The 22,606-nt window shown below is 35.2% G+C and overlaps 1 protein-coding gene across 6 annotated transcripts in view; it reads left to right on the top strand.

Annotated features, from left to right (window-relative positions):
• The window catches only part of ITGA4 (integrin subunit alpha 4), a 93,471-nt gene that overhangs the window by 15,861 nt on the left and 55,004 nt on the right, over window positions 1-22,606 (top strand). For 5 of the 6 annotated variants that reach the window (XR_004273281.1, XR_004273280.1, XM_032292764.1 and 2 more), the window contains exons 3-12: window positions 2,655-2,761; window positions 2,854-2,983; window positions 6,500-6,567; window positions 7,873-8,002; window positions 9,317-9,402; window positions 10,083-10,145; window positions 10,237-10,374; window positions 13,616-13,727; window positions 20,687-20,781; window positions 22,054-22,144. Coding sequence is in view for 4 of the 6 variants with exons in the window: in XM_032292764.1 (XP_032148655.1) it covers window positions 2,655-2,761; window positions 2,854-2,983; window positions 6,500-6,567; window positions 7,873-8,002; window positions 9,317-9,402; window positions 10,083-10,145; window positions 10,237-10,374; window positions 13,616-13,727; window positions 20,687-20,781; window positions 22,054-22,144 (1,020 nt within the window). In the remaining 2 variants the exon portion in view is untranslated. Of the gene's footprint in view, window positions 1-2,654; window positions 2,762-2,853; window positions 2,984-6,499; window positions 6,568-7,872; window positions 8,003-9,316; window positions 9,403-10,082; window positions 10,146-10,236; window positions 10,375-13,615; window positions 13,728-20,686; window positions 20,782-22,053; window positions 22,145-22,606 lie in introns of those variants that run through there. The other variant, XM_032292765.1, reaches the window with a different exon arrangement.

Genomic DNA, 22,606 nt, shown 5'->3' with positions numbered 1-22,606 from the left:
GTAAAAAAACTGATTTTAGTGAAAATTGAAAAATGCATTACAATGAAAATAAAATGCATTGTTTGTCATTCTGTTTTACTTTAATTTCGTTGGTTTGGCATCAGGTAGCCACAATAACAACTCCCTGTTTCAGACCTTACCGATCTCCCACACACAGTTTTGTTTTCACCTGCCATCTTCCCTCTTTTTTCCTCTTCCCTTTCCCTGTCATTTCTCTCTTCATCCCTTCCTTTCTCAGTTTAACACAGACCTTAAAGTCTGTGTTACCTTAGTTGCTGAGGATGTATTATAGTCTTTCTATTCTTAATATTTCAGTAGAAGAAACATTTTTTGAAGTGCTCTGATAATATTGCTTATGCTGTTAGATAAATGGCTAATTATTTTCCAGACATTAGACACAGCAGTTGTAGTTGCACAACCTCGTATTAGCTTTAACTGGTTTTCCCCACTCCTAGTCCTGTTAGACTCAATCATACAGGAGACAACTATCTCCTGTGGTGCTACCAGTTAGAGGTCATTTCTACAAACAAGAGTCACCTTGTATTAGAGAATAAATATGTTGGCACAGAGTAATTCACACTTATCCTCACATTGTATACTGAATATAAGGTGACAGGAGAGGATGGAGGTTACATAATGTCCACCTGGACAATTGTTTGGGCCACAGCAAGACTCCTTTACAATTCTAATAGCAACCATTGCTAATCAATCCCTGCATTCTTTGTTCAGACCTTTTAGTCTTCCTCCTTTCAGTCTAGTTCTCCAGGAAGCTGTTACCAGTTAGTGGGAGTTGTCATTATTCTATGTGTAGGCTACCCCGAAAAACATTCTCTATATCACTGTGGCAGTGTTCCTGACTGTAAGAACCACTTAGGGCACAGGAGTCCCCAGCCCCTAGGCTGTGGATGGGTACTGGCCCATGGTCTGGTAGGAACTGGGCTGCATAGCAGGAGGTGAGCGGTGGATCAGTGAGCATTACCACCTGAGTTTTGCCTCCTGTCAGATCAGTGGTGGCATTAGATTCTCATAGGAGTACAAACCCTGTTGTGAACTGCACTTGTGAGGGATCTAGGCTGTGCGTTCCCTAGGAGAATCTAATGCTGAATGTTCTGAGGTGGAACAGTTTATTCCAACCCTCACCACTGCCCATGGAAAAATCATCTTCCATGAAACCAGTCCTTGGAGTTGAAAAGTTTGGGGACCATTGACCTAGGATAATCAGGGCCTCACCTGGACCTGCTGAAGGAGAATCTCCAGAGGAGGGACTTGAACATTTTCTTCCCTTCATTTGTGACTAAAGGTTTTGTTTCTCCTGAATAACATTTTGGAAAACAAAAGTATAAACAAACATCTTCCACACTCCTTAAACACAGTCTCTCCTACCCAGGAGACTTAGTGCAAATAATTTCGCTTCTCAAATATTAGCCTTCCCAGGCATGGTAGCTTCTGCTGGTAATCCCAGCACTTTGGTAAGTCAAAGCAAGAGGATCACCTGCAGCAAGGGTTCAAGACTAGCCAGGGTAACATAGCAAGACCCCCAGTGGTACAAATATTAGCCTTATCTCTGTAGGTGTTCTGAGTTTGCCCAGGAAGTTGCATTTAGGTCAACGTTATAGGAGGAGAAAAGAGCCAGTGATATAGAGAATGGTCACCATAAATTCATGAAAACTTGGTACCTAGCGACCAGCTTTCAAAATTAAACCCAAGTTCCACAGCCTTATCCAATCAATGCATTTATTTGCCATTGGAATTAAGAACAGATGCAATAGATTTGTCATATGCCAACTGAAGAGGGTGAAAATAAAGACAGCAAAAATACTGCATCTTACTCTCCCCCAAAGTAACTTATTTAAAATTATTTAACATAGGATTTCAATAGGAACCCAGGTATAATACAAAGAATTTTTGCTAACAAAAATGATTACTGTGAAGACCACTTCTTATACAGTATAGAAGTACTATATAGTACATGAGTATTTTATTTATGTTTGACTTTGGCTATTCCTGATTTTCCAAAGTGCCTATTGAAGTTTTTTTAATTTACTACTGAAATAATCTGGTTTTCTAAATAATTTTATCATATTCCAATAAATGGAAACATAGGGTAGTTTCTTTAAATGCAAGGAATTATTGGTATGCTAATTCCATGTTCCACTGTCTGCATGCTTAATCATCACCTTCCAGCTCCAATAAATTGTACCATAATTACTGAGGATGTATTATGGTCTTTCTATTCTTGATATCTCAGTAGAAGAAACATTTTTAAAAGTGCTCTGATAATATTGCTTATGCTGTTAGATAAATAGTTAATTATTTTCCAAACATTAGACACAGCAGTTGTAGTTGCACAACCTGGTATTAGCTTTAACTAGTTTTCCCCACTCGTAGCCCTGTTAGCTGTCTCCTGTATGATAGTCTATCTCTTCATGGTGCCATCAGTTGTAGGTCATTTCTGCAAACAAAAGCCACCTTGTATTAAAGAAGAACTATGCTGGCACAGATTAATTCATTATCCTCACATTGTGCACTGAGTATAAGATATTAAAGAACTGGTTAATGGAAAAATACTGGGAATGAGTGCACAGTTTATTCTCTCTGCTTTTGTAGAATGTTTTCAAGACAACTGATGATAAAATTATGTTCAAATGCTGTAGGTAGCCCTAATGGAGAACGCTGTGGAAGGACTTGTTTGGAAGAGAGAGACAATCAGTGGTTGGGGGTCACACTTTCCAGACAGCCAGGGGAAAATGGATCCATCGTGGTAGGTATTGGAACTGATCTACCAATCCATCGTGAAACCGGCTACCCTGGGTGCAGCTTTCACGTCATTTGGTCTACTTTTATTTTATTCAGACTTGTGGGCATAGATGGAAAAATATATTTTACATAAAGAATGAAAATAAGCTCCCCACTGGTGGTTGCTATGGAATACCCCCTGATTTACGAGCAGAAATGAGTAAAAGAATAGCTCCGTGTTATCAAGGTAAGGCATGATTTTGATATTAATTAGCTCAAGATAAGTAAGTGAATGCTTTTTAGTGTTTTTATGTTCAAGTTTAGATATTCAGAGGAGAGGGAGATATTCTAAGTAATTATGTTCTTTTTAACTACCCAGTTTCTTCCTGTTCTTTCCTTACTCAATTGCAATAGCATTCGTTTTCATAAATGCACTTTGTGCTATAAAAATTTTACAATTTGAATAACTCTGCAATCTAACTGGGAATTACTCACTTTTGCATTAAATTTACTTTCAATTTGGTATAAGTCTAGTGCCCAGCAAATACAGGATACTTAAAATTGTGAAATTATATTGGAAGTCTGATTAAAAAGAAAAAGACCTTAGGTTTCCTGTTTTACCTTTAGCTTCCAGGGATAATCGGAAAGAATATAGTAATCGGTGTAAGCAAATCCTTCCTTCCTACTCACTATCTTTCTTCTGATTCACATGTATTCCTTCAAGCAGCAAGAGATTGGTACCTTGAGTTTGAAACATTTTTCTCATGTTAACTCTATGCTATAGGTAGCATCGGCAAGTATGGAGCTAGGACATAAATAACAGAAGTGAGCAGAGTTGGGGTGAATGTCAACAGAGCATGTCAAGTGATATCTGCAGCAAAACTAAAATCCAACAATGTGTCTTTAGAAAGCTAAGAAACATGTGAATGCCAATTTCTAATTTCTAACCACCCTCACCCTCAAATCCCCCAGCATCCGATGAAAAGTTTGATTAGTTGACAAAACTTTGGCAAAGAATTTGAGTTCAATTCTTGATAATATTTGGATATTTCTTCCCTGGAATCTGAGGTCACAGAGCAGCTTATATTACATATATTGCTATTTTGCCTTTGGATACCCAAAGGATTAAAAAAGTGATTATTGAATTCTCAGTCGCAGTAAAACTCAGTCTAGTTTTCTGTATGTTTTTTATCTTATTTTTCCTAATAGTTTATGGTTTATCTTTAAAATATTTTCAGAGTAGAGTTTTCAGTTTTTCTCAGATCTACCTAGCCACATACAATAAAAAGCTCAAGATGTCATAAACCTAACACATCTACAATTGTGTAAAATACAGGACCAGGTAAAATATATATATATTTTAAAGGAATGAAAATTCTTGACTAGAAAGATCAGGAATTTTCTGACTGGAAATTGTAATTATAAATAATTTAGCAATTAAGTTCTCTGCTTAGCAAAGCCAAAAGGAAGCAGTTGTTCCAATTCTTATTTTCATAGAAGTTTTCTTGTGTCAGTTTTTTTTGAAAGAAGCAAAGCTTTGCCCCCTTAGTGAGTTCCAAAAGCATTCATTCATGAGGCTTTTTAATAAGAGACCTTCATGTTCATGCAGATCTTGATTCAGCCTATATTTTCAGTTGGGCAAAATCTAAGAAAGGATATTCTCTTCAGTAAATGGTGTTGGCAATAGCAAAGACAATGGAATCAACCTAAATTCCCATCAGTGGCAGATTGGATAAAGAAAATGTGATGCATACACCCCATGGAATACTGCACAGCCATAAAAAAGGACTAGATTGTGTCCTTTCTGCAACTTAGATGGAGCTGGAGGCCAATAACCTAAGCAAACTAACACAGAAAACCAAATACCACATGTTTTCACTTATAAGTGGGATCTAAACATTGAGTACATATGGATACAAAGAAGGGAACCACAAGCCCTGGGGCCTACCTGATGGTAGAGGGTGGGAGAGGGGAGAGGATCAAAAAACTACCTATCGGGTACTGTGCTTATTACCTGAATGGGGAAATAATCTGTACACCAAACCGCAGCAACTTGTAATTTATGCAACAAACTTGCACATGAACCTTGAACCTGAAAGTTTTTTAAAAAATGCTGTTGGGAGAATTGGCTAGCTGCATGCCAAAGAATGAAATTTAACCCTTAGCAAATATACCAAAGTGAACAGGATTAAAGACTTAAACATAAGACCTGAAACCATAAAACGCCTAGTGAAAAACATAAGGGAAAAGCTACTTGCCATTAGTCTAGACAATAAGTTTTTGGAAATTACACCAAAAGCTCAAACAACAAAAGCAAAAATAAACAAATAGGATTACATTAGAAAGCTCTTGCATAGCAAAGGAAATTATCAACAGAGTGAAGAGACAGTCTCCAGAATGGGAGATAGTATTTGCAGGTGTCTGATAAAGAGTTAAGGAACTCACCAACTCAATAGCAAAGAAAAAAAAAAAAAAAAAAAAAAAAAACCTGATTGAAAAATAGTCAACAGATGGCCCAAATGGCTTTCTTTCCAAAGATGGCATCGAAATGGCCTATAGGTAGATGAAAAGCTACTTAACATCACCAATTATCAAAGAAGTTCAAATTACAAACCACAATGAAGTATCACTTAACACCTAATAGAATTGTCGTTATCAAAAATGCAAGTCATAACAAGTGTTGGCGAGGATGTGAAGGAAAGGGAACCCTTGTAGACTGTTGGCATGAATGGTGATTAGTACAGCCATTATAGAAAACAATAGAGAAGTTACTCAAAAAATTAAAAATAAAACTACCATGTGATCCAGCAATCCCTCTTCTGGGTTTATGTATATCCAAATGAATGAAATCAGTACCACATAAAGAGATCTGTGCTTTCATGTTCATTGCAGCAGCATTCACAATAGCCAAGTTATGGAAACAACCTTGTGTCCATTGACAGATAAATGGGTAAGGAATTGTGTGTGAGGTGTATACATACACACATATATACATAAATATATACAATGGAGTATTATTCAGCCTTTAAAATCCTGTCTTTTATGACAACATAGGTGACCCTGAAGGACATTATTTGAATTTAAATAAACTAGACATAGAAAGACAAATGCTGTATGATCTCTTATCTGTGGAATCTTAAAAAGTCAAATACATAGAGTAGACTGGGGGTAGAGAGAGGGTTAGGTTTGAAGAGATGTTGGTGAAAGTGAACAAGGCCGCATTTGTGTAGGATGAATAAGCCTAGAGATCTAATGTACAGCATGAGGACTAGACTTAATTATTGTATTGTTCACTGGAAATTTGCCAAGAGAGTAGATTTCACTCTAAATGCACAAAAAAAGATGACTGTGAGGACGCATGCATGTTAATTTAAGTGTAGTAACCGTTTCACTATGTATATGTATATCAAACATTGTACACCTTAACTATATATAGTAGAAAGAAAACATGGACACAAAGTCACAAATCCTACGTCTGTCTTACTCATTTTACAAAATTTTTTTGAGTGTATGCTGTGTGTGCTTCCTATGAAGAAGAGGCAAAGGGAGATATTTTTATTGCCATTTCATAGGGTTATATTGAATATTAATATGGAAAGGATTTATTATCTTAAATTATATCAAGGTTAAAGTTTTTCTTTTTGTAAAAAGCATAAACTATAAACCTTAAAGGAAGTTTTTGTAAGGATTTATTTAAAAAAACAAATTGTGGAGATTATATCTTTTAGATAAACTTCTGAGTTGTTTTAATATTTCATTTTAGATCATGTGAAAAAATTTGGAGAACATTTTGCATCATGTCAAGCTGGAATATCTAGTTTTTACACAAAGGTAATAGTTTAAATAATAGCTGCTATAAATGTTTACATATAGAATCTTCTGATGGTTTAGAAGACTGATTTTATGTTTTAAAGTAAAAATTGTGCAACATCTGCATCATGTCTCTTAAATTTGAGTATTACAACTTAATTTTTGCCACTCAGTATTCCATTATTCAATAAAATATCAACATTTAGATGGCTATACTACATAAGACAAACTAAATCTATACTGAAAAATATTTCTTTCAAGAATTTAATGAAAATAAAAAATAGGTACAGTTAATTGCCTTGTTAACTTAGGTATTAAAAATACCAACCCAAGTATGTTGTTTTAAATTTCTAGTTGAAGGGCTATATATCAGTCTATATTTTTCATTAAAATCATGGAAATTGGGAAATTTAAGAACTTAATATCCCCTTAAATTAGATAGACAATATTCCCAAGATTAATTACTCTCCTCCTAACACTCTAGGATATCTGTGAAAGGGCACAGTTGTACTCAACCCCAAATCTCAGTTTTTCTTAAAAACCCTCTATGAATTCAGGAGTGTTTTCTGACTCCATGAAGATTAGGCCATATTAAGTCTGGGGTTAACAATGCCTGTAAATGTTAACAGTCATATTAAAATGCTTAAAAAGAAAATGCTTTCTTCAGTTTAAGTTGACCTTCTTTTTGAAGTTTAGGGTTATTACGGAAATGTAGAAATATGCTAAACAGATTTAATTGCTGAAACTTTTCATACTGTACCAGACAAGGGCATGTTCCTTCCAATCTTCTGTTCCTTCTCCTAAATTCCTATATATCACAAAAAAGTCCACATTCCATTGGACTTTTTTTTTTCCCTAAGCTAATATTATTAGGAAAATTAGTCAGTAGTTCTTTGCAAATTGAAATAAATTAAGGCCACTTTTTATTCTTTGGAAACACATGATTATCTTCATAATGAGCCCTGATGAATTACCCACATATGATTTTCTTTAGTAGGAACCACATTGCCTTTCTCCCAAAAGCTTACTCTAGTGTTTGGTGCTTCTCCCTTCAACTTTTGAAATCCACTGATAAATATGTTAAATGACAGTTTCAGAGTTTCTTCTCTGAGATTCTGCTTTTTGGTAGAAATCCATTAGCCAACTTATCTGGCTTTTTCTTTTTTTCTTTTTTTTCTGATATGTTTTAACTTCACAATGTTCCTGCTTCAGAAATCTATTATTATGAAAATATGTTCTCTTCACTGTCTATTATGTATCTGGAGGAGGTTTAGGGTGGTAAGATTGAACTTTAATTAAAGGTTTTTGTTTTTTTTTTTTTTTCAGGATTTAATTGTGATGGGAGCCCCAGGATCATCTTATTGGACTGGCTCTCTTTTTGTCTACAATATAACTACAAATGAATACAAGGCTTTTTTAGATGAACAAAATCAAGTAAAATTTGGAAGTTATTTAGGTACTATAAAAGTTGACAAACTCAAATTATCTCTGTCTTACAAATACTAGTACTATAATTATAAATAAGGAAAATTGTATTTTCCAAAGATCTAAGTGGCCAGTAATTACAGTAATAGGCAGTTCAGAAACTGTCTCCTAAGGATAGGATTTATGAAACTTTAGTTAGCTTAATATTTTACATTTATACATGTGACTAAAGTCATCAATATATAATTCTTAGTAGAACTCATAGTTTACTCTTTGCAGTTAGGAAACATTAGTTTTTATCTTTATGTAGTCAACTGATTACACAGGTAGCTTCTGTTGAGTGCTTCCCATATCCCAGGAACTTTTTGTGAGAACTTCACATGAATTAACTCATTTAAACATCTGTATAAGTAAGTACAGTTTCTTAAAGGACCAACTGAAGGCCAGTTGTACTGTCCACCGCATTCTGGATAAGGGGCTTCATGAAGCATATGGGTCTAAAAATGGCTCATTGACCTTCACCTCATAAGTTCTTAAAATATTTCCCAGTTTAACTATTTTTGCCATCTTTCTGCTCACTATCATCTCATAAGTCAATAGGATACTTTATCATCTGTATTTCAACAGAAATGCAAAGTTTTCTGACATTAATGTCCATTACAAGAAAATAAGTGCTTTTCCTATAGGTTTTCAGAAAATCCAGGTTTGTTTAAACTGTTTATGTGTCAAATGTGAGCATCTTATACTTAGAAACATAAAACAAGCACTACTTCCATACAAACAGAAGAAATTTCAAGTAGAATTTTGCTACAATTCAAGTTTTCTTATTTATGATTGAAGGATACTTTGAAATAGTTTAACAAATATAACTTGATGTACCTTTTATCACATAAAATAAAAATATGTTACCTTTTATCATCAAAAAGTCACAAAAGAAAGATTTGGTGGCAAAAAGTTGAACTTTAGCAGGATTTTTAAAGCTTAAAATATTCATTTTCCAGTTGAGACATTACATTTAATGTACTCTAAAATATGTCTGTTGTAATCCTAGAAACTGATTATACTGCACAGAGACTAACCAGATGTAAAGATGCTATTTTCAGTTTCTAACACTTGGAAATACAAGCCATATGACTACAGTTTTGTGACACATGTCAAAATTGCATAAAACATAATAAATGGCTAATTTTGAGTTACCACTATGCTAAATATTAAAACTGCTTAATGTAGTCACTTTGAATTCAGCATAATTAAATTTTATGAATAGATTTATGATCTGTTTTACCCATATTCCCATATGATGTGCTTCACTCAGGACTCTCATACTTTCTCCCTTTTCTTAAAGGATATTCAGTTGGAGCTGGTCATTTTCTGAGTCAGGATACTACTGAAGTAGTTGGAGGAGCTCCTCAACATGAGCAGATTGGTAAAGTAAGAATTACATTTTTATATTTATTTCTTCACAAACGTTCAAATACATTGCGTGAATAAGATATTGAAGGAGAAACTGCAAACATTGTAAGGAAAGGAAGATTAGATATGATAACCAGGTTATTACATTTAGTGGGATTGGTAAAATATGTTATGGTTTTAGAATAAATTTAGCAAAAAGCTTTCTGAAAAATTGCAAAAGCCAAATGAGACTTTGTTTCCTATAAGGAAATTCTAAGACAGAACTACCTAAAAATGTCCAGGGAGTATATGGTGAAGAGTTTCACAGCTGAGAAGAAATTGAGGCAGTGCATGTTTTGTGGTAAGACTTAGAAAGAAGGAAATATTTCTGGTTTTAGTTTTTTCTGGGTTGCTATGTGAACACTGGTCACTCAACTTTTCTGAGGCTTACTTCTGAAAACTTAAGCAGAATTTTCCTGTACCCCCTCTATAGGATCAATAAGATAATTCCTGAGAAAATACTTTTGCAAGTAAGGCATATTAATGTAACAGTGGATCCCTAACCCTTTTGTGCCACTTTTAAAAGGATTTCTTTTTTATATTTGAGCAATTAACTACAAGTCATAAAAATTCATGTTTTGATCAAACAGAAATGAGTGGGTTTTTTAAAAAAAATGTGGTATTCATAAAAACTTCTCTAATTCTTTTCCCAATTACAGGCATATATATTCAGCATTGAAGCAAAAGAACTAAGTATCTTACATGAAATGAAAGGTAAAAAGGTAATATGTCTCTACCTTTAGTATCTCTGAGGGCTTTTGCGAGTAGCCCTGCTTTTTTCTCAGTGAGCGGATCTGGTTTGTTTTGAGACAGCTTGGCTCGTACTTTGGAGCTTCTGTCTGTGCTGTGGACCTCAACTCAGATGGCTTCTCAGATCTGCTGGTGGGAGCGCCCATGCAGAGCACTATCAGAGAGGAAGGAAGAGTGTTTGTGTACATCAACTCTGGCTCGGTATGTCCAAGTGCCCCAATGGAAGCCATTTATGGAATTATAATCAAAACTGAAATTGGTCTTATTCCAGAGATCTGAGATTATTTTTAGCTTTCTTTTACTGACAAATGTTAAAATTCTAATACTGTACTGATGCTCTAAAAATGAAATGGAATATGATGATGAATGGGAAAGTGTCTCATTTTGATTTTCCAGGAGTATGAAATAGGTTGTTAGGGAGTTTTCCTATTCACAGCTTATATGTGTTCCCTCTGGCAGTTGAAATTGCTTTCAGTTTTATGTTGATACTAATCTAATTTGAAAGAATAATTTTTATACCTCCTTCAAAAGGTGGATCTCTTAAGAGTTCTAGTTAAGGTCCTTATGTAAATTAAATTATAAAATAGTACTAGGATTAGAAGATGAAGAATTAAATAGTTTTCAATTTCTTGATTTGAAAACAATTACAAACAAGTTGTGTGATTAAAATGTTAATTTTCATAATTCATAATAGATTATACTCTGTATAAGAGTATAAAATTGGCACAGTTTATTCCAAAGTGAATATATTAATTGTATAAATAGCTAAGTACTGACTATGATTCAATTTTAAATTATTAGTGATAATTTGCGGTAGAAACTGACCACTTGATAATTCAGCTTAAAGACATCTGCTGGCCTTATCTTGCCAGTGTAGCTACTTGACCTTAAAACAAAAAATTGATAGGGTCTTAATGAGATCTTCTCGGCCTGTTCCTTTGATTTGAAAACAAGAGTGGGCTTGTGAGAAAACTGGTTCATTTCTATGGCACAGCATTTTAAAGTCAGGTTCAGCAAAGTGAACTCTGTTTCAAGTGTTTGTATCTATGATTAGTAAATGGTTTCAGAGCATTTAGCAAGTTCTTATATTAAGCATCAGACTAAACGTTACAATTTAAGAACGAAAACATCTAGTCTTATAAATGGAGGATTATAGAACAGGGAAGTTATTTATGCTGTGGTATCTCCTAGTCTGTATTTAACCTACATTTAATAATAAAAGCAAATTATCTACACAGTGATCATTAGAAGCTCATTAATAGTGATATCAGATGATATTCTTCCATAGATTTCACATTTCTACTTCCAAAACTAGTGGTCTTTGTACTTGCTACATCTTCATGCTGCAAGTTTGTCTTATATTCCTCTTTACAACCAAACATCCACATGTATACCTAAAGTAAAGCAATGTCGAATCATTTCCCCCCCACTGAAATCTTAATCTCATTACGAAAAAAACAGATAAACCCTACTACTCACTTTTCTACCCTCTTGTTCTTCTCTCATGCCTACCCCAAGGTGCTACTTTTATTAAACACTGGGATTAATTTAGTAATTGATTTCAGCTTTTAAATCCTCCGATATAGATTAGTCTTCCTTTGTTCCCTCTCATTCCTGCCTAACCTCTCATTTCTCAGCTCTCTGAAATGGCACTCACCACTAAGTGGCATTTATTTACATTAATTCGATTTGATATTGTCTGTTATTCTACTGTAGTATAGATGCCACCTGGAGAGAAATTGTCTGCCTTGTTTACCACAGTTTCCTCAGGGCTTGGAAGAGTCCTGGACAAGTAGGTGAAATTTTCTTTTGAATGAACTCGAGGAAGAATGGTACTTGAGTGACTCTGGCTTCTACCTACTTGTAGTAAAATAGCTCTCTGGGGTTCCCAGTGAACTCTTAGTCACCACTCTCAGTGACTAGAGAATACTTGAAGAAGAGGGATCACCACTTCCTATTGAAACTTTCCTTCCAGAATTTCAGAGCCATTGGGTTTTCTTAAGCCTATATCTTGTCTCTTCTCTCTGGAGCCTCTTTATCCTTCTGCTCTTTAATTTAGACATTTGCTCAGTAGCCAAGCTGCTTTAACCCTGACTCCCTTGTTACAATCATTCACTGCTTCGGTGTCAGTGATTATATTTATAGAGATGATTCCCAGTCATCGTATTTCATTTAAAATAAGTGACATTTAGTGAGTATCTGAAATGTAACCAGGACTTATAAAAAGAGCTAATAATTCTAGTGCTGACCCCAGGACTTCAGGATCTAGTGAAGACACCAATGGGAGGAAGCAATTGACTACAGCATGGTGTGTGGCACATTATAAGTACATACAAAGTAGAAGAAGTGATTCCCTGTGGGTCAAGAAGGTTTCACAGAGGAAGTAGTATTTGAGAAAGACAAAAATCGGAATTTTTCAATTGGAAAATTCGCAAGTAAAAACACTTGACAAGGAAAGAACATGTGTGTGCCTAGGGAATGCCAAATAGTTTTGAAAGGACATGGCCTTTTTTTTTTTTTTTTTTTTTAAATACAAAGGACTGACATGATCGAAGTTTGCAAAGAGAACTGGTAGCTGTTATTGCGACAGCTAATTATTACATTATTGAATGTCTTATTGTAGTAACTCATCTTCCTCCTTCCCAGTTATCAGTTGATTGATCTATGCTCCATTGCTGCTGGTTCCAAAGGCCTGCTTCAATTACGTCACTCCTCAACTCAGAAACCTTCAGTGTTTCCTATTGTCCCCTAAATTAAGGGTAAATTTTTCTCAACAATCAAGATGCTACACAATAAGACTGCAATCTGACATTTTTGTCTCGTACATTATACATACCATTCATTTAGAGCCAAATTCTTTGGAATTTGTTTTGCTGCTAGTTTTCTCTGTTTATCAAAATTACCCTTATCCTTCAGTAGCCACCTGGCATGCCACTTCCTTTATGAAATCTCTTCTGTTATAATTAGATATTCTTTTTTATTTGCTCTTGATATTGTAAAGCAGTTTCTACTTCTTAGTCATTTGTCTGCTTGTGCTAAGCCCGCCCTGTAACTCTAGGCTTCTTGAGGAAAGGGAGTATTTACACACACTGCCTTGCCCCTTTCACCTTTCACTCTTTGCACAGTGTGTTGTCTTTAGTAGAAGCTCAATAAATATTTGCTAAATTGAATTATCAAAATGATTTATTGGATTTTCAAAGCTAGAGATCACGAGTTTGACAATGTTTTATGTCCTCTGAGCTCTAATCATACTATTATGTGTTGACAGACTCAATAAATATTTATTGAATTGAACTGAGATGTGTGTACTAAAGCTCAGTCTGTGGTTTGTCCAACTTGTTTGACGCATTAGAAAAAATCCATATCCAATTACAACAGTAAATCATGTGTAAAGTTGTCGGAGAGTATTATAATGACACCTTTTCTCTCCCTTTCTATCTAGGGAGCAGTAATGAATGCAATGGAAACAAACCTCGTTGGAAGTGACAAATACGCTGCAAGATTTGGAGAATCTATAGCAAATCTTGGCGACATTGACAATGATGGCTTTGAAGGTAATTGTCAATTTGGTGTTTGATTTCTGCTTTCAAAATGGTTTACGAAAAAAATACGATTAAAGTTTTGTGTTGTTTGCCTTCCTATAGAAAAATGAGCCAGAATGGCATGCTGACTTTTTTCTTTTCTTTAGTGTTACTTATGACTTCTCCTCAATTGTCACCCATTGGTCTTTACCACTGTTAATAACAGATGATATTCAAAATACCTTATTCCAGTGATTCTAAGGTACCATTGATTAGAAACTGCATTATTTATGTGTCCCTAAAAAATGCTGCCTATTAAGCTGTGATACCCACCATTTTTCTTTGTTAAGAAAGATCCTGATTTCAGAAATAATAAAATATGGGTAGTAAGTGTGTACCATAGACTCATTGGACCATGGTATTTAGCTATCAGTACAATAAAGACACTGACCAAACCCAACACAGTCTGGCTGCTGAGCTGGAACAGGGTTATGGAAGCCCCTTGCTCTACCAGGCATTCCCCATAGCTACGTTGTGGGAGAATCTGGGGAATTCCAGAAGAGATTCTGAGAGACCACTGGGAAGCCTGGGGACAGTGGCTGTTTGACCACTGATATCGAAGTCTTTCACTAACTGGCTAGATGATAGTGTGGTGACTGCATCTTGCCATGGATGCCAGTCCTGTTGTTGAAATCCCTGCATCTACCAGCATTTCTTGTTAACCTTTGCTTTTATCAGTCTAGTTCTAAGTGGTAAGTAACTGAGTCTGCTAAAACTGTGAATGATGATTCAGAAAATGATGAATAGGTGTAAGAGGAGAGTGTTCAATTTCCTGGAGTTCAGCTCATAAGTATTTGATACTTATTTTCAGGTTCATATTGTCTTCTTGATAAGGCCATTGACAATTAGTGTGTGATAATATTAGGCTAAAGCTTTCTCAGATGCTAAAGATAAGTGACAGAGTACCATACATTCTCACTTCCTTAATGTCTTCTTGCACCTAGATGCTGCAATCTACTTTAAATATATAAAATGAATTATTTTACAGAAAAAGTCAGTTATTGAATATATGCTTCCAGTGAGACTTAAACGTAAAATAGTGTAATGTAGTATACAGTATTACAGTTCTGGATTTTTTGTTTACCGTTTTAAAACTGAAAGGAAAGAAAAAAAATATATGTATATACTTTCAGTTATTGTGATTACACATAACACATGACATTTTTTTTTAAAACATGTATGGAGGGGAGCCTCTCTGTACCCCACCCATCACTAGCTTCCCTGTCCTTCTTTCCCCACTGGGACCCCAGGTTGGGCACTGACTCATTTTCACAAATACCTTGTCCCTGTAAGGGGTGAAGGATGGTGGTGTAGCTGTTTTAATTGGAACTGTAAGAGGGATCATGTCCTATTTTATGCCCTTCCTCAAAAGGAGTCAGGACACCTGGTTTGCACTTCTGTAGTGGCCATCACTCCGCACCGTGCACTAAGCTGCTGCCGTCACTGATCACATTGAGTTCACATCTCTTGAGAGTTTTTATAAATTCAGATCAGCACTGCTCCTCTGCAGCCACTCAGTGTCATAGAAAAGCATTCACTGCTAACTGATCTCTCCATTCAGAAGTGTGTAGTTTTAATGAACAGTAATGAGAAACTGTTATTATATTTTTTTAAAAGACTGATTTTATTTAAAACAAAAGAAAATTTTATTATGCTTTATGTTGCATCTCGTAAGCAGCAACTCTGTGATATTTATTGAACATTTATTTTGGGTCAGATGTACCATACCAGGTACAGAATATGTACCATAATAAATGAGATAATGGTGGCATCCTTTTTTAGAGTTCTGCAATCAAGTGGAAAATAAAATTAATGCTTGAAAACATAAGCCTTATTCAATGGTAAATTTAAGGATTCTACCTAATAAAAACCTAGAGGTAAAACCATGTTTATGCATTTTGATACGTCACATGTGTTGTATGAGACAATCCCAATTCTTTCTTTTAAAAATGAAATATCACTGTTTAGTAAAATACTTGGTTTATGATTTCTGTCTTGTTTGAACTGGCACATTTAAGGAAGACCATTCACTATTTTTACTCTTTGGAATGTGAAAAATATGTGAATGCATACATGAGAAATTATTTTTGTGGCATCAAAATGTCAATGACAAGTTTGAATTATTGTTTTAGTCAGAGCTGTAAAACTATCTTGAGCAACAGGCAAATTCCTTATCAAAATGTGGAAGACAGTGTGGCAATTCCTCCAGGATCTAGAAATAGAAATTCCATTTGACCCAGCAATCCCATTATTGGGTATATACCCGAAGGATTATAAATCGTTCTATTATAAAGACACATGCACATGTATGTTCATTTTGGCACTGTTAACAATAGCAAAGACCTGGAACCAACTCAAATGCCCATCAGTGATAGACTGGACAAAAAAAAAATGTGGCAAATGTACACCATGGAATACTATGCAGCCATAAAAAAGGATGAGCTTGTGTCCTTTGTAGGGACATGGATGAATCTGGAAACCATAATTCTCAGCAAACTGACACAAGAACAGACAATTAAACACCACATGTTATCACTCATAGGCAGGTGTTGAACAATGAGAATGCATGGACACAGAGAGGAGAGCATCACACACTGGGGTCTGTTGGGGGGGTCTAGGAGAGGGACAGTGGGGGGCGGGGAGGATGAGGAGGGATAACATGGGGAGAAATGCCAGATATAGGTGACAGGGGTGGAGGCAACAAACCAAATTGCCATGTATATACCTATGCAACAATCCTGCATGATTGGCACATGTACTCCAGAACCTAAAGTACAATTTTAAAAAATTACTCTAGCACCTGGAAAAAGCCTGAGTAATTTCCAGTGGTGTGAAGGACAGACGGACAGAGAGTGTTCTGTCCATGAAACTTAGAGGACTTTGGCGGGGACTTTCAGGGGACAGTGCAGTCTTTCAGTTCCTATATAAAAACACTGGGCTTCACACAGTTCTTGTTTCACTGAGAGCCCTCAGCACTCCACTCCTAAAGGTAATACCTTTGTATTTGGAAGGTTATTATTCAAATGATTTAAAAATACATTCCTGTGTATTTTTGTGCTGTTTATAATGTCGTTTATAATTTACCTCATATTTATTTTTAGTGGCTACATTAATACTTCAGTGAATGCTTATAATGCCATATATCTTCTACTTGGTCCAGTTTATATTTCATCTTCTGATTTGCCCATGAATAGGCATTTTCTATATTTTAGATATTAGCATGACCATTGCTGATGTGGAAGCAGGGTCAGGGTGTCCTAGTTTTTCGTTGAGGTCTTTAATTCCTTTCCACCATGTCTGCCTGGATGAAACAGCAGGAATTTACAAGTTGGTTTTGTTTTTTTTTTTATGAATTTATTATTTTGCTACATCTCTCATTTTATTTTTATTGGGTGGATGGGTAAAGATACTTTGTGTTCATGGCAAGAAGGGTAGGATTATGTAGAAAGAGAAGAAAAACACTACCTATTCTTTTATCTTCCATCTCTAGTATTGGATGCAAATCACACTTAATGTCTTTTTATTATGCAAATTTTTGTGGTACTTTGCATAGCAACCTTAAGTTATCTTGGCATTTGTCATATCATTTTTCAATTTTTTTCAAATGGAAAAAAAATTTTCAAATGGAAGAAGATGACCAATTGATTTGGCAAAAGTTTCATGTAAAACTCATCAAAAGCATGAAAAACATTGGTCAGACAGACTAGTATAACTGACATGACTGAAAGAAAATAGCATTTTTGATTTCATATATAAAATAGACTTGACAAGACCACTATTTATTGGTTCACGTTGAGCCTTATTATCTGATTTTTAGACTATATGTTTGAATATTTTTAGGGCAGAACCATAATAAGTTCTACAATTGTAAATTACAAGCTGTACTACATGTGCACCTGAAATAGTGACATATTATCAAATCATTAAGTGAGTACTTTTTAAAATTTGTGTTAATTTATAGGGTACAAGTGTAATTTTGTTACATATATCAATTACATAGTGATCAAGTCAGAGCTTGCAGGTACCCATTACCCAAATAACTCTGTTTTATCCATTAGGTAATTTCTCATCATCTACCCCCCACAACACTTCCCCTTTCTGAATCTCCATTGCCTACCATTCTACTTGCTATGTCCACGTGAACACACTTTTAAAGCATTGACTTATGAGTAAGAGCATAGGCTATCTTACTTTTGGTGCCTGGCTTGTTTCACTTAAGATAATGACCCCCCGAATTCCATCCATGTTGCTGTAGAATACATCATTTCTTTTTTTTTTTTTAAATGACCGAATGGCATTCTCTCTCTCTCCATCTCTCTCTCTCTCTCTCTTTCTCTCTCTCTCTCTCTGTGTGTGTGTGTGTCTGTGTGTGTGTGTGTGTGTGTGTGTGTGAGAGAGAGAGAGAGAGAGAGAGAGAGAGAGAGAGAGAGAGAGAGATAGAGACAGAACCTCATTGACACAGAACAGGAATAGGTGTTAGGAAGGGAAATTTGGGGGCATGACTTCTGTTGCTAATGAGCTTATAGAGCATGGTGATATTCCAGGCTCTGGGGCCAGGCTGCAGGGTTTAAATCTCAGCTGCACAACACCCTGGCTCTGTCACCCTGAGCAGGTTATACTCTGTGCCTCAGTTTCATCATCCGAAAAGTTGGAGTCAAAGAGCATTTATTTAATATGGTGGTTGTGAGAGTTACTTGGGTAAATGTGCACAAAACCCATATCACAGTGCCTATATTGTAAACATTATGTAAGGATTGGCTGACATTAATACTAATAATTATGATTTATACTAACAAAATGAAATAAAATGTTCAGATGAAAAGTTAAAGCAGTCGTTAAATATCTGTGTTCTGTATATTGTGTCCCAAATTAAGTTGTGTAAGCATGGAAAACATCATTGTATATACTTCAAAGTGTATTTTTCTTATTTGTATAGTGATAGCTAGAACTGTATTATATAACAGATCCAAATGTAATCCAGGAAGTAAGAATTTGGACCTGTATATGAGATAGCCAAAGATTGAATATACCCAAGTGTCCCTTGTATGGAAAAAAATTTATCTGGGCTTTTAAAATATTTTGGCTGAAAAGGCTCATCTGTATTTTTTTCTAAATATTTGCCTTAATTTAGATCGCTCTTGCTAAGAAGAGACACTATAAAAATTTCTGTACATCAACTACTTCATTACGCAGGCTTGCTATTTTAGTCATGTGTTATCATCAAGAATCAATGTATAGCCAATTCTAAAGATTTAACCACAGTGGTGGAAGTATAAACCCAGCCCAGATTAAAGAAATTGCTGTCTTCTTTTCAGTGGCTATACTTTTCCCCACTCCTTCTTCTCACATCCCTCTTCTCCCCCTCCTGTCCTTCTCTTCTTCCCATTCCTGCTCCTCTGTTCCTGTATGTATTTATCCTGGACAAATCTGACTCCAGTTATTCCAAACCAATTGCCATTCTTCACGTGTGCCATGCTGCCTGTTGCTTCCCTGCCCTTGCACAGGCTTTTCCCTGTCTCTAAGTTGCATTTCCCATTTCCTTCACCTGGCTATGACCTATGGATACTTTAATCTTATCTGGGGCATCATCTTCTATGAGAAGCCTTCCCTAATTTCCATCACTTCCTCCTCACATCCTGTGTTACTGTTCTATTCTTGCTTGTCATTCCTCCCTACTAGACAATGAGTTTCTTTTCATGGTACTGCTCTGTTTTGCCAGCTTCTGACAAATGCCTAGAATATAGTAGGTGCTCACTAGCTGTCCAATTAATGAATAAATGAATAGGCATATTTGTATATGAAAGTTGGAAAAACTTTGTACAAGTCAAAAAAGGCTAGCCTTAGTATGTCTAAACAAAGTAAATATAGGTGTCTACCATTTATTTTTAATTGAAAATAGAAAAGCTTTGCATTTTTACTATTTTACAGTGTTTACCATAGAGCTATACATCAAAGATATCTTTACTCTCATTGAAATAGTAGTCAAAAATTACCACTATAGTTAATAAAAAGGTTTTAGATTTGACAGTAATAAGTAATATCATGAAGATGAACTAGATAGACACATTAGGCTTCTATTAAAGTAATAAATTGCATATGTGAATAGACAACGCTTGATAAAATGAAATGCTCTTGCAACTGTAGAATATTATTTTTCTCCTTTGTGCTATATATTTATAGCACTTAAGCAACCATGTCATTTACCCAGGTTTTCTTATATCAGTTGATCAGATCTTTTTTCCTTTGGTGTCATAGTCTGACATAATTATCAATAATACAGAAAGGTGGTATAGTTACTATTTTACCAAACAAATCCATTTTCTGAAATCCTGTGTGTGTGTGTGTGTGTGTGTGCACGCGCACACACACAGATATCCCTAACAGATACCTTAATCACTTTCATTGGCATAGGAGTTAATTTAAAAGTCATTTTGCAAATAAGGTACATCTAGACTCTCAAAATAAAAATTCTTATGATCATATTCCTAGATTGTGAGAATTTATTACATGTGAGGCACTTCTCTAAGCACTTTACATAACTTATACCCTTTTATGCTGAGAGTGGCTTTTATTATGATCCCATTATGTAGGTGAGGGAATTGAAACACAGATTAAGAAATGGGCCCAGCCTTGCATAACAGTGCCCAGTGGCAGAGCTCAGGTCAGACCCCAGTGGTCTGGCTGTAGAGCCTGTGCCCTAACTATTTTATGAGACTGTCTCTCAGATGCATCCACTTTGCTTTCTTCCATATACAAACTATTGTGTGCAATCCTGTACATGATGATGATGGTTATATTTTAATTTTTTTCCGAGTGTTATTTTTCATAAGAGTTTTCTTATATGACATGAATTAAGGATCATAAAGTTAGCTTTCAAAGTTGCATTCTTTGTATCAAAAATTTATCGTCCCACTGTTTACATTCTTGGATAGATGTTGCTATCGGAGCTCCACAAGAAGATGACTTGCGAGGCGCTATTTATATTTACAATGGCCGTGCAGATGGGATCTCATCGACTTTCTCTCAGGTAAGATACTATTCTATTTCCAAAAGAAGCATTGGTGATGAGGAGCATCCTTCAAAATGTCCAGGGTTTATGTGGACTTATTTTTCTTCACGTTCTCTTTTAAATACTTAACACTTTATTTTACCATTTACTTATAATAGCAAATGATCTTCTTTTAATGAATTAATAATTCTTCAAATTCCCTTTTTCCATAAGTAAGAGTTGTAGTTCATTTCCACTCTAGCTTGTCTGTACCCATTAAAGATTTCTCTTTGTATTTCATTATTCTGAGGTAATCTCTATGTGATTCTAAAACATGCTCATTTGGATTAACTGTGTCTTGGCCTTGTGGCTAGAGCCCCATATTTCATGAAGATTGCGTAGAGAGATCGATCATACATATGATACTCTGGGTTTCTTTTGAGTAGTAAGATGATAGCACTTTAATAAAGTCTCATGATCTTACTCTTACTTCACTTCTATATGTTGAAAACTCAGGGCATTTCAGTGTATAGAAAAAAATGACATTGATATGCAGAGAAAAGTTTTTCCCATGATAGTTACATGGAAATATTAGCTGGCACAGTTATTTTTAATTAGGCAAAAATAAGCAAATCGTTCTCTGTAATTGACATGAAAGAAATGTATTTGTCTAGTAAAAATACTAATTTTCTTAGTATGGATATCAGCTTAACATTTATAAATCTGTATATGAACATGAAATTAGATATATGGAAGGGAAAGTACATATCTGGCTAGGGTTGTTCTTGTTAAAGAGTCAGCTTTTATGAAAAGCCTGAATCATGGGCTCCACTAAGTGATTAATAGACATCTTGTTTTCCACATTAATACTTATTTAGTTATTCATGTTGGGCGAGTAAATACAGAGCTTGAAGAGACCTAAGGAGGACAGGCATGGTGGTGTGCACCTGTAATCTCAACTACTTAGGAGGCTGAGCTGGGAAGACTGTTTGAGCCCAGGAATTCAAGGCCAGCCAAGGTGACCCCCATCTCTAAAAAGAGAGGGAGTCAGGACTATTTTAGCAAATCTGTACAACATAATTTTCCGTTTGCTCATAAAGTAAATATTTTTAGCCACAAAATAGATGTCACCTGTTCATTTCGAGCTGGAAAATTTTGTCATCCTTAGAAGTATTTGATTTAACTAAATTGCAATTTTGTTAGTAAGTGTGCCAAGACCTGCCTGGGAAAGGTCATTATTTAACTAAATCATTGCTTCTCTGGTATACTAGTATTCAAAAACTACTTCCATTCAACTTTACTATTTTTCAGAGAATTGAAGGACTTCAGATCAGCAAATCATTAAGTATGTTTGGACAGTCTATATCGGGACAAATTGATGCAGATAATAATGGATATGTAGGTGAGTATAAAGTTTATCATAATTTCTAAATCAAAATAAGCTCTATTATAGATACCGCTTTTAGTAAAGTACATAAAACTGGTATGAAAGACTTCATCTTGCTGATATTTTTTTCCTTCATTTTTAAAGTTCTCTTGAATTCAAGGATGGGCCAAAAATGATCAAGTAATTCCTCAGCTTAACAGTGTTAGTTGCTCAATGTTATATTCTGTGTTTCTGAAAAAATGGAAACACTCATGAAAATCAAACATATGATGAGGAAAAGAAAGAATTTTTTTTTAATTTAGAAAGGAAATTTGAGTGAATGTTTCTAGTCCGAAATTGAATTTTGTTTGAGTAAACCTGTCTTTATCATAAGTTTTTTTTTTTTTTTTTTTTTTTTTTTTTTGACGGGGTTTCTTTCTTTTTTCCCCGGCTGGTGTGCAATGGCGGGAGCTCGGCCCCCAGCAACCTCCCCCCCCC

Source organism: Sapajus apella, unplaced genomic scaffold (genome assembly GCF_009761245.1).
Source record: "Sapajus apella isolate SASKATOON/1434 unplaced genomic scaffold, GSC_monkey_1.0 scaffold28, whole genome shotgun sequence".
Taxonomy (NCBI): domain Eukaryota; kingdom Metazoa; phylum Chordata; class Mammalia; order Primates; family Cebidae; genus Sapajus; species Sapajus apella.
This window is presented reverse-complemented; position numbering and strand designations above follow the sequence as displayed.